This window comes from Mauremys reevesii, linkage group 2 (genome assembly GCF_016161935.1).
Source record: "Mauremys reevesii isolate NIE-2019 linkage group 2, ASM1616193v1, whole genome shotgun sequence".
NCBI lineage: Eukaryota > Metazoa > Chordata > Testudines > Geoemydidae > Mauremys > Mauremys reevesii.
Genome location: NC_052624.1, coordinates 16383678 through 16396688, shown reverse-complemented (window position 1 = coordinate 16396688; position 13011 = coordinate 16383678). Strand labels below are relative to the sequence as shown.

The 13011-nt window shown below is 46.0% G+C and overlaps 1 protein-coding gene across 14 annotated transcripts in view; it reads left to right on the top strand.

The window, feature by feature from the left end:
• KMT2C (lysine methyltransferase 2C) overlaps positions 1-13011 on the top strand; it is a 346573-nt gene that overhangs the window by 313160 nt on the left and 20402 nt on the right. For 13 of the 14 annotated variants that reach the window (XM_039527507.1, XM_039527506.1, XM_039527503.1 and 10 more), the window contains 4 exons: positions 1660-3363; positions 6352-6564; positions 7545-7709; positions 8904-9045. In XM_039527507.1, coding sequence (XP_039383441.1) covers positions 1660-3363; positions 6352-6564; positions 7545-7709; positions 8904-9045 — 2224 coding nt within the window. The remainder of the gene's footprint in view (positions 1-1659; positions 3364-6351; positions 6565-7544; positions 7710-8903; positions 9046-13011) is intronic. The other variant, XM_039527501.1, reaches the window with a different exon arrangement.

Below are 13011 nucleotides of genomic sequence, written 5' to 3'. Positions count from 1 at the left end.
CCCTTTTATATTCTGAAATGATTAGCAGTGAAATAGTTAATTTTGTCACAGAAGTGTCATCATTGGGCTTTAGCGTTGACATTCCCATGAGATTAATGTGGAGAGAAGAGGTCACAGTTTTTAGTCATAGTTTCAGTCTGGCTGCAGACTAGGGTAGATATCATGACATCTGTTTACTTCTGCTCATGTTTAAAAAGTAATCTCTGCAGCCATGAGGGTTAGAAACTGAGTTTTTGAAAAAAAAAAGTGAAGGATTCTGCAGTGTGTGAGGCCATCATGCAAGTCATAGAACTACATCATGTCGCTGGATCCAGCCCACAAACTGGCCTAGGTCCTGATTCATCAAAGCACTTAAGTTTGCGCTTAACTTTCATCACATTTTAAGTCCATTGAAGTCAGTGGGGTTAAAGAGAAGTCAATGGGGTTAAAGTTAAGCATGTATTTTTAATTGCTCCAGTGAACTGAGGCCTTATGTCTTTGGCCAGCAGGGTTGGGCACAGTATTCTGCAATATCCTTACAATGGACCTCTGTTCGTGAAGTATAGAATGTTTGTTGCCTTTTCTTTCCAATTTGTAGAAAGAGCATTTTCGTAGAAGGGGCTTGGTGCAATTCTGTAGAGTCAGATGTGATGGGAAGATGAAGCAACCAGATACAATTTAATTTTTTTATTTTTATTAACAATAGATCACAGATAAAGGAAACACTTTTTCATACAGTACTGGTAATAATGCATTGCACATACTCTACTTCATTCTAATCTTCTGTTACAGTTGCTAGTCATGATATTAATGATAGATAATTGTAGCCTGTTAGTTAAGGGTGTTTTATTTTTCTATTATTTTATAAACCTATATTGCATTTGATGCCGGAAGGTGCCGTGCTCCCTCAACTCCCTTTAAAGTCAGTGATGCCCTGATTAAGGACAACGCTTAAATATATACTTAAGTGGAACTTAAACGTGCTTGAATTTAAGTATGTACTTAAATGTTTTCCTGAACGAGGGCCTGAAAGCTGAAGGGTGCTTAGCTGGCTCCAGGATCGAACCCCAGTCCCTATTGCCATTGCAGTCAAGCCTCCATTGTACATTTAATACCAAGAGTTTATCTCTATATAGCATGCACTTCAGGTGCTCTAGAGCTTTTTTAAAATAGCCTTTACTGTAAATGGTTTTTTCACATAAATACAAACTATAGTAACAAATAAAACAAAAGTCACTATATGGCAAATGGCAGTAATATATATTTTTCTGCATAATTTATTTATTTGCCTATATATTGCAAGTTCTCTGCAGTTTTGAATAGTGCTGCATAATGAAACTATAGTTTAAAGATCAGCGCTGCTTCTGAAATATTGTCCCTTAGTCTGGTTCTTTGTGGTTGTATGTTGTGTAATTAATTAATTGTGTGGCAACTGGCATTGGGAAGGATTGCACTCTTTTTGCTTAGCTGATGGATGTTGGACATGAAATAAGCTTAATGTGTTCCAGTGCTAATCTTGTACAATGTCCTGGGCTAGTTCCAATAGTATGAAACTAGCACAGGACATTAGTGCTAGTAGTGCACTGTATGTCCTGTATGTTTTATATACATAAAACATATTATATATTATATATTAAGTAGAACCTTGTAGAGATGAGTAATGACTTGTCTAAATTTCAGATTCGAAAACAGCAAAAGGAACATGCAGAGCTCATTGAGGAATATCGAATCAAGCAGCAGCAGCAGCAGCAGTGTGGGATAACACCACATTCTATAATGCCAGGAGTCCAGTCGCAGCCACCTATGGTTCCAGGAGGAACACCACCAGCAATGAATCAGCAGAACTTCCCCATGGTAGCACAACAACTCCAGCATCAGCAGCACACAGTTGTAATTCCTGGGCAATCCAACCCAGCCAGAATGCCAAATTTACCTGGGTGGCAACCTGCAACTGCTCCTCCAAATCACCTCCCCCTCAGTGCTCCAAGGATGCAGCCTCCAATGACACAGTTGCCAATGAATCCTGGCACACCAACTCCAGTGCCAGGTTCCAATGCAAATGCACAGTCAGGACCACCACCAAGGGTTGAATTCGATGATAATAACCCATTTAGTGAAAGTTTTCAAGAGCGGGAACGAAAGGAGCGTTTACGAGAGCAGCAAGAACGGCAACGAATACAGCTTATGCAGGAGGTGGACCGACAGAGGGCTTTGCAGCAGAGAATGGAAATGGAACAACATGGCATGATAGGGTCAGAATTAAATAACAGAGCTTCCTTGTCTCAGATACCTTTCTTTAACTCTGACCTACCCTGTGATTTCATGCCGCCTCCACGACCCCTTCAGCAATCTCCACAGCATCAACAGCAGCAAATGGGGCAAGTTTTGCAACAAAGCCCTGTGAACTCACCACCTGCAGTAAATTTTATGCAAAGCAATGAGCGAAGACCACTGGGGCCTGCCCCTTTTGGACCTGAACCACCTTCAATTCCTGGTGGATCCCCTAACTTCCATTCTGTAAAACAATCCCATGGGAATATCTCTGGGACCAGCTTCACGCAGAACCAAGTAAGGACTCCATTTGCGCCTGGTATACCTGCAGGACCTCCAGCAGCTGGTAGTGGTCCTTCATGTGGCCAAGACACCAGCACGCCCCACGCAACAAATTTCCCTGGGTCAAGTCAGTCTCTCATTCAGCTGTATTCTGATATAATTCCAGAAGAGAAAGGAAAAAAGAAAAGGACACGAAAAAAGAAAAAGGATGATGATGCTGAGTCAATAAAAGCCCCATCAACTCCACATTCAGATATAACTGCACCCCCAACTCCAGCTGTTTCAGATTCTACCTCTACCCCAACAGTTAGCACACCCAGTGAACTTACTCATCATCAGGATGAATCAGCGGAGCTAACAGGCTCATCAACAACAAATGCTGTGGAGAACCCGCCTTCCTTAGATCTGGAATGTAAGCATTCCAATAGTGGCTTGCTCCAAAAGAAATTGCCTCACAAATCTAGTGTAAATCCTGAGACTGAAAAGAGCAAGACAGATGTGCCTGCCAGCGTTCAGGAAATTAAACTGGAAAAAGCAGAATCTGATCAATGTTCTGGTCAAGCTGAGCCTAAAACAGAGACTCAAAGTGGTATTACGATAGAAGAAGACAAGGCCACACTGCACCCTGACTCTTCAGCACAGAGTCCAGCACAATCAACCAGCACCCCAGCAGCAAAAGGGGAATCAGGGAATGAATTGCTGAAACACTTGCTTAAAAATAAAAAATCATCCTCTCTTGTAAAGCAGAAATCAGAGAACAGCTGCCGATCAGAAGAAGAAAGTGCTGGGGACAACAAATTAGTGGAGAAACAGAACCCAGCTGAAGGAATGGTAAGGTGGTTGTTTTTGAAATGCATGTCAACATGTAAAGGGCTAGATGGTGACATTACAATTTAGTGCCAAGCAAGGGGCAGCAAGTTGTGATGCTTCTGGAGCAGCCCCATTGCAGGGAAGGGGAGAATCCCCAAATCACTAATCTCCATCCCAATCTCCCTGCTACGCTGAAGCAGGGGTAAACTGGGCTGGATGTAAACCTGTTGCATTTTATGCTCTGCTGTATGGCATGCAGGTGTGCCAGTGGGGAAAGAGGTGGAATCAAGGCTCTGCCCCGCTGAGCAAGGGTGGGACATTAGCAACTCATAGATTCCAAGGCCAGCATGGTCCATTGTGATCACCTAGTCTGACCTCCTGTATAACACAGGCCTAGAACTTCCCTAAAATAATTCCTAGAGCAGAGCTTTTTGAAAAATATCCTGCCTTGATTTAAAAATTGTCTGTGATGGAGAATCCACCATGACTCTTGGTAAGTTGTTCCAATGGTTAATTACTCTCCCAGTTAAAAATATACACTAATTTCCTATCTGAATTTGTCTATCTTCAACTTCCAGCCATTGGATCATGTTATACCTTTCTCTGCTAGTCTGAAGAGCCCATTATTAATTTTTTTCCCCATGTAGGTACTTACAGATTGTAATCAAGTTACTTCTTGACCTTCTCTTTGTTAAACTAAATTGATTGAGCTCCTTGAATCTGTCACCATAAAACAGGTTTTCTAATCCTTTAATCATTCTCGTCTCTTCTCTGAACCCTCTTCAACTTATCAGTATCCTTCTTGAATTGTGAACAAAGGAACCGGACACGATATTCCGGCAGTGCAACCAAATAGAGAGGAAAATAATCTCTCTAATCCTATTTGAGATTCCCCTATTTATTAGGGTGACCAGGTAGCAAGTTTGAAAAATCAGGACAGGGGGCGGGGGGTAATAGGAGCCAATATAAAAAAAAAAAGACCCAAAAATCGAGACTGTCCCTATAAAATCAGGACATCTGGTCATCCTGCTATTTATGCATCCAAGGATGGCATTAGCCCTTTTGGCCACAGCATTGCACTGGGAGCTCATATTCAGCTGGTTATCCACCACAGCCCCCAAGTCCTTTTCAGAGTCACTGAGTCCCCAAATACAGAACAGAAATATTTATTGAACACTCTGCCTCTTCCGTATTATTACTGATAATTCTACCATTTCCATCTAGTAATAGACGAGTACCGTTGTTAGGATTCTTTTTATTTCTAGTATTCTTAAGAAACTCCTCCTTATTGTCCTTAACTCTACAGAGGTAGCACAGGTGCAAAGGAGTAAGGGCACCTTATCCCCACCCTCTCCCAACTCACTTGCGCACAGGACAGACCACAATCTGCCCCTATATAAATCAGCCACTTCAGAAGGACTAATTTTTAATATAACACAATAGTTCAGCCTGTTCACAAATGTATATCCCTAAAAATAATACAAAGGTTAATTTATTTTTCTATAGACCATCATTATTTTAAAACTTACACATTTCTGAGATTTACCATGAGTAATGCTTTTTCTACTTTGAAGTAAATTTTGTATTTTTTCAGGTTTAGTTGAAGAGTAGTCAGAAGCTGAGGTGACTGTCTTTGCAGTTGGCAAAGAAGTTAAAAAATTTGAATACAAGAACCAATCAGAGCCGAAGGATTATTACAGCCAATCAGAGAAAAGATATTTGCATATTCATAGTGTGATTGAGAAATAATTGTACAATTAATATGGAAATCCCTGTACTCTGGCTAAAATTGGCTGTCAGCCAATCAGAGTACAGATATTCACATAGTTATGGAAATTAGACATGCAAGACTCAATCAGAATGCAGGGAAATGGATAACTTGGGAATATCTACAATTACACATCAGAGAATATATGGTATGCCTGTACTCTAGCTGAGGCAATTCTATTTCTAAGTAACATTTCTAGAGCTAATAGTTTTACTAGTAGGGGGGGAAAACAGTAATTCATCATGTTAATGACTGTTGGATAATTTAATTATTAAAAAAGGTTAGAGGTAGGAAAACTGCTGGGGAGGGAAATTAGGATCTGCTCACAGCTGATCACTTTATTGTTAGCATTTCTGGTTTTTTGTTGTCAGCCTAGTTTTCCCCTCCAGTTGTGTTATGACTCCATGAAATCTCAACACAGCCTGGAAGCAAAATAAAGTCAGCTCGGAGTGAATGAAATCTGATAAAAAATAAATGGAAGTGGGTGGTGAGGGGTTGGTAGTATAAGCGGTTGTTACGGATCCATCTTTAAAGATATACTGAGGGAGTGATTTGGGGTTTCCCTGATGAAAAGAATGGTTACAGCAGGTTAGATCAATAATTGAAATATTTAATATTTTAGTCTTTATTTTTACTTCACCCTGTCACTTGCACCATTAAATCCTATGCTAATTGTTTTATGAAGAATTGCATTAAAAGTATTGTCATGAACTATTTTTTATTATTTTTTTTGTACTCTCAGTACAAAGCAAAATTGTTAGTTTTAGCCATAAATCCACATATGGCTCAACCAGGAATATATTTACATTAAATGAACCTTTGTTCTTGAAGCCAGTTCTTTTATTATGCCTTGGCCTAGTGAATACCCCTAATTAAGGGTATAAGTTTTAGCAAACATTCAGAAGACGCTTCTGGTCTATAATTTTTAAGGACATTTGCAGGCATCAGTGGAGTTAATGATAGTTCATATATTGTATTGTGGACTCAAAAACAGCAGTTACAATTATCAGTGGGGTGGCAAAGTGAACAAAGTATAAACTACAAGATGTTGTCTTCTGTCAGATGTACTGTATCACTTAGTATAGTGCAGAGGAAATTTGGGGATTAAACTTTCAAGTGTCAGATATTTTCTTTAATCATCATTTATTAGAAATATACAATAAAACATGTTATAAAAATGTGAAATTAACATGGATCTGAACAAATGCATTTCAAGTTGCTTAACTTCCTTTTTCCATCAGCCAACTGTGGGGAATCAAATGCAAGGTACATTTGGATGTGGTAACAGCCAGCTTCAGAGAACAGATGTAGGACATGAAATAAAGAAACAACGAAATAAACGAACTCAGAGGACTGGAGAGAAGGCAGCCCCTCGGTCTAAGAAAAGAAAAAAAGAGGAAGAGGAAAAACAGGCTCTTTATCCTAACACAGATACATTTATCCAACTAAAACAGGTGAGTGTTTAGAGAATGTACAGTCCATCAGGAGTAGCTTTAAGAGAATGGATTCAGAGTGAGGAAAAAAATAATTTACAATTATGCTGAGTTTGGAGTCAAGGTGGGTGGAGAATAGCAATTCCATTTCATAGAGGATTTTCAAAAAAAATTTCATTCCAACTTAGAACAAAACCCACAAATTTCAAAATAATCCATAAAATCTGAAAAAAAATTGTTTCAAAAAATCAAAATGTTTCTTTTCAATAATTTCAAAATGAAATTCTGCCAGACCAGGAGCCCACAAGCCCTGAGAATTGTTTTGATTTTGATGAATCAATGTTTTCCCACTGGAATAACATTCCCTTGAAAATTTTCTGAACAGCTAAGGTTTTGAGCCTTTTATGATGTGAATGTCACATTACACCGATATTAAAACCCTCCCCCCCCTTGACTTTAAATATGTGAACTTTCTTATTGTAATAATAATCAATAATACCAAACTCTTCTGGAGCAGTTTTCATCCGTAGATCTCAAAGTGCTTTACACAGAAGGTTAGTATCATCCCTATCTCATGGATGGAGAAACTGTGGCACGGGGAAGGCTATGCTTAACAAAACATGCAAGCAATTTTCCTCTGCTTGTGTATAGTGGTTGGCATTTAAAAGTCAATATTTAACATACAGTGTTATCTGAGATTTTGCTCCAATTTACCAAAGCACTTTAGTACATGCTTAATGTTAAAGCTAACCTATTATTTGTACGTAATTCTGATTGAAGTCAGTGGGACTTAAGGAGGTGTTTAAAATTAAGGATGTGCATTAATCCTTTGCCAAATTGCAACCTTATTTCCTATTCTAATAAGTATAAGGAAATACTGGTGTGTTTCAGAGGCTATTTGACTTTTGAGTGGTAACCATTCTACTGATATTACTCTGGAAACTTTTCTGTCCACTTAGCATTTATTTGGTGTATTCATCTCTATCCATTTTTTTCTATAGCAACTCTCCCTGCTACCTCTAATGGAACCAATAATTGGAGTGAGCTTTGCACATTTTCTCCCCTATGGCAGTGGCCAGCTAAATGGTGGAAATCGACTTTTGGGAAGTTTTGGTAGTGCTACACTTGATGGGGTTTCTGATTACTATTCCCAGCTGATCTACAAGGTACGTTTTTCCATCTAGATTTCCCATGTCTCTTCTCTGGAAAAAAATCAAGGTAAAGGGGATTATTTGCATTAACAATCTCTTAGGAGTCTCTCCTGCGTAGCTAAAAAAGAGACATTTGCTATTGCTAGACTGTATATCGCATTCAACTGTGAAGTATTCGTTGTTTTGCTCTACAAAACATGGAATCAAATAATAGAAACCGTGTTGTAAACAAATTTAAAAAATACAAGCACTGCATTTGCAAACTGATGCTAATTGGTGAAAATTGTAATTAAAGCTCTCTGGAGCAGAAAAGGCTGAATTTCCAGTGCTTTACAAAGTAATTGAGCGCAGCAATGCATTTCTTAATGAGAATTAGTTGGGAAATAGACCTTCATCGTTTGTCCACTAGCCCCTGATTAAGGACTTAAAAACTGTGAACAAAATAATCTGTTTGTTGCAGGTCTAATAGCCCACAGAATTTAAAACTCAGGCTCTTGGAGTGCTGAAAGGCAATATAGAGAGAATAGGAAGAATGTCAGCAGACAAAGGACCAGATTTGGCACACAGTTACTCTAGCATAAAACTGGAATGACTCTGAAGACCATCTGAGATATTCCAGTTTTACACCAGAGTTACTGAGCTAAGAATCTGGCCAAGCAAGGGTAGCTGGTGAACTTGGAAACCAATAATGAAGTTTAATGTCTGTAGACACTGCTCCAGAAAGGCCAAATCCTGGAGTCTTCACTCAGTTTTTCCTTAGACAGAACTCTCAGAATGTTTAAGAGTTATGTCTAAGTGGCTTAGGAATCTACCACTCCCCTACAATAATATCATTCAATGCATGCCAGACACTACAAAGTGTGTTGTCTTGCATCTGAAGAAGTGGGTATTCACCCACGAAAGCTCATGCTGCAGAACGTCTGTTAGTCTATAAGGTGCCACAGGATTCTTTGTTGCTTTTACAGATCCAGACTAACACGGCTACCCCTCTGATACTTGACAAAGTGTGTTGTGTCTTTGTATACTAAGTAGTTTTGTAGCAGGTGTTTTCATCTATTTTCCTGTGTATTTGGGAAGTAATAATTTTTATGTATTCGGTGCTGCCTCTGTATGTTTAAAACCTACAAGTATTTACTTGTACTGGAATTGTGCATCTGTGTTGTATTTACCTGTCGAAAGCTAATTTTAAAATCCTTTGGTCTCATGCAGCAGAATAATCTGAGTAATCCTCCAACACCCCCAGCCTCTCTCCCTCCAACGCCACCACCAGTGGCTTGTCAAAAGATGGTGAATGGATTTGCAACTACTGAGGAACTTGCTGGAAAAGCTGGAATGCTAGGTGGACATGATGGTAAGCTTTTAGTGTGCTGCTTCCTTAAAAGATGTATCATGTTGGTACCGAAGTATGAAATGTATACTGCACCTTATTTGATGCAGTTCTTCTTCGAGTGATTGCTCCTATGCATTCCAATGTAGGTGTGCGCGCCGTGCGTGCACGGCTCTCCGGAACATTTTTACCCTAGCAACTCCGGCGGGCCGGCTGGCGCCCCCTGGAGTGGCGCCTCCATGGCGCCTGTTATATACCCCAGCCGGCCCGTCCGCTCCTCAGTTCCTTCTTACCGCCCGTGACGGCCAGTTGGAACAGTGGAGTGCTCCCTTACCTCCACAGCCCTAGCGTTTCTCCATTTATTATTGTATATAGTTCGTTAGTTAGTTTGATAGTTGTATAGTTTTTATAGTTTTTATAGTTAAATAGTGTAAATAGGGAATTAGAGGGGTTAGCCCCTCTTCTTCCGCGCCCGGTGCGGGCTTATGCCCGGGGCACCGGGATTCAAGCCCTGCGCGGCTTGCCAGCGGCACATGCCGGTGAGTGACCCACACGACTCGTGCCTTCGCTGCCTTGGGGAGGCTCATAGAACGGACAAGTGCCCGATCTGCGTGGCCTTCAAACCCCGGACGAGAAAGGAGCGGGACTCGCGCCTTAAACAGTTGCTGATGGAGGCTTCGCTCCAGCCTCCGGCGCCAACTCCACCGGCGCCGAAGCCCTCCTCGGCGAGCAGCGCACCGGCAGCACCGAGCCGCTCCGGTGCCGAGGCTCCTCGAAACCCGGCACCGAAGTCCCGGCACCGCTCCCTCTCCCCAGGAAGGAAGCACAAGGTGCCGAAGGCGGTCTCTTCCAAACATCCGCCGAGACCGCTAGCCCAGCCGCCTCCGACACAAGCGGTACAGGCTGAGGCAGTGCACAGGCAGTGCACAGTGCCGTCGACTCCGGCGCCGCAAGGGCCGTCGAGTCCGGTACCACCCAGCTCCCCGGTACCCACCGAGGTAGAGCTGCGGATCCCGTCCACGCCGGAGGCGTTTGCGACGGCGAGGGAGCTAATCGAGCTCGCGGAAGCTCCAAGCCCCCGGCCCCCGGCACCGCCGGTGCGGGCACTCAAGTCAGCGGGAAAACCGATGATGATGCGGCCTCCTTCCCCTGCCAAGCGAGACGGACGCTCTAGGATTCGGTCTCGATCCCGGTCCTACTCTCGGAGGCGGTCCCGATCCAGAGGTCGATCTACATCGCGACGCCGCTCCCCGTCTCGGCACCGGTCGCAGTCCCGGCGCCGCTCGCATTCGCGGCACCGGTCGTACTCCCGGCAACGGTCCCGGTCGCCGAGTCACCGGCACCGCAAGAGGTCCGGCTCCAGTGACCGTGTTCGGCACCGAGACTCTCGGAGCCGCTCCCGACGCCGCCGATCGCCATCGAGGTCGAGCTCCCGGCACCGTCGATCCAGCCCCCGGCGCCGTCGATTCAGCTCCCGGCACCGTCGGTCGAGCTCCCGGCACCGTCGATCCGGCTCCCGGTACCGCGCTGATCGCAGGTCCCGCTCTCCGGTTAGGTCACGTGATGACCGCCGCCGACCTTCAACGCCTGCTAGACACCTGACGCAGGTTTCGGCTGGACATTCGGGAACCGCCTCAGCTCCTCCCTGGCCCTCGCGTGAACCCTCCATCGCTTCCCCTGAGGGCAGCGCAGTGGATTTCAGGGCAGCGTCTCAGGGACGGGACTTTGGACCCCAACACTGGGGATATTGGGTTCCCTGGGCCCATCACGAGCAAGGGCCTCCCCTGCCGACGAGACAAGCGCCCACGGGGCGCTCAGTACCGGAGGCCACGGTTAGCAGGCCCCCTCCGTCCCCACAGGAACAGGCTGTCTCGCCACCAGGCCCGGCACCGGGGCCGGAGTCCGTGGCGCCTGACCGCCCAGGGGCGGACCAGACATCCGAGAAGGTGCTGCCGGGCCACTCCTCGTCCTCCTCACCGGACGAGGCGGTGGCGGGGGCATCAACATCTGAACCCCCGCCTATTGACCTGAAGGCGCATCAGGACCTTCTCCGCCGGGTGGCAAAGGCCATGAACCTGCCCGTTGAGGAGGTCACGGAGGACGATGACCCTATAACGGATGTTGTGGGTTCGGACGCTCCAGTGCGAGTGGCATTACCCTTTATCTGCACTATTCAGCGGAACAATACCACAATCTGGCAGTCACCCTCCTCAGTCCCCCCCACGGCCCGAAGGGTGGAGAGAAAATACTCTGTCCCGCCTAAGGGCTACGAGTACTTTTGTGTACACCCCACCCCGGACTCTCTAGTGGTCCAATCGGTAAATGACCGGGAGAGACATGGACAGCCAGCCGCGGCGCCAAAGTCAAAGGAGTCGCGGCGCATGGACCTACTGGGGCGAAAAATTTATTCAGAGGGTGGCCTTCAGCTTCGCATAGCGAACCAGATGGCGCTCCTGTCCAGGTACACTTACAACATCTTAGGGTGCCTCGGAAAATTTTCGGAGCTGACCCCGCAAGACTCCCGCCGGGAATTCTCGGCGCTCCTGGATGAGGGCAGGACGGCCTCCAGGACCCTAATTCGGGCAGCCTTGGACTCCGCTGACTCAGGAGCCAGAACTATGGCGTCTGGAATAACCATGCGGCGCATTGCCTGGCTGCAATCCTCCACCTTGCCGCCGGAGGTACAATATACCCTCCAGGACCTCCCGTTCGATGCACAGGGTCTATTCTCAGAAAAAATGGACTCGAGAATTCAGACCCTGAAGGACAGGAGGATTGCTATCCGGACTCTCAGTATGCACACGCCGGCCACCCAGAGACGGCCTTTCCGGCAGCAGCCCTACCGGCCCTTCACCCAGGCCAGGTCTAGGCCATTTAATAATCGCCGGACGGCCCCCTACCGCCGCAGGCCGTCGGGGGGTAGGCGTAACCAGACTCAGGGCCCCTCCAAGGCCCCTCAGGGCCCGAAACCGGCCTTTTGACGGGACGCCCAAGGACGGCCCGCCACACTCCCCCCAGGATCCATCCCTATTATTTTCGAATCGCCTTTCCCGCTTCCTCCAGGCGTGGTGCTCTATAACCTCCGACAGCTGGGTTCTCAACACCATCCAGCACGGCTACCGCCTGCAGTTTGTTTCGCCCCCTCCCTCCCACCCACCTTCCCCGTCCCTCTTCAGGGACCCCTCTCACGAGCAAGTCCTCCTACAAGAGGTCCAGACTCTGTTGAGCGTGGGTGCTATAGAGGAGGTGCCTCGCAGCAGGCGGGGCAGGGGATTCTATTCCAGATACTTTCTCATCCCCAAGGCGAAAGGAGGTCTTCGTCCCATCTTGGACCTCCGAGAGCTCAACAGACATCTGTGCAAGCTCAGATTTCGTATGGTGACCCTGGGGACCATCATTCCTTCCTTGGATCCGGGAGACTGGTTTGCCGCCCTCGACATGAAGGATGCATACTTTCATGTGGCAATTTACCCCCCCCCCCCACACAGACGCTACCTGCGCTTCGTGGTCAACGAAGCTCACTACCAGTTTGCGGTACTACCCTTCGGCCTCTCCACCGCACCGAGAGTGTTCACCAAGTGTATGGCGGTTGTGGCCGCAGCCCTCCGCCGTCGTCGGATACATGTATACCCGTATCTCGATGACTGGCTGATTCGTGGTCGGTCCCAAGAACTGGTGGCAGCTCAGGTGACCGAAATACTGTATCTCTTCCGTTCACTAGGCCTGCTCATCAATGCCGAGAAGTCCAGCTTAATTCCAGCACAAAGGGTGGAGTTCATAGGAGCGGTGCTCGACTCCAATTTAGCCAGAGCCTGCCTCCCTCATCCTCGGCACGAGACGATGGTCTCGCTCATACGGGCACTGCAGGCCTTCCCTACAACGACGGTGCGATCCTGCCTGCGCCTACTGGGTCACATGGCAGCGTGCACGTTTGTGACCACGCACGCAAGGCTGCGACTTCGCCCGTTCCAAATGTGGCTGGCATCGGTG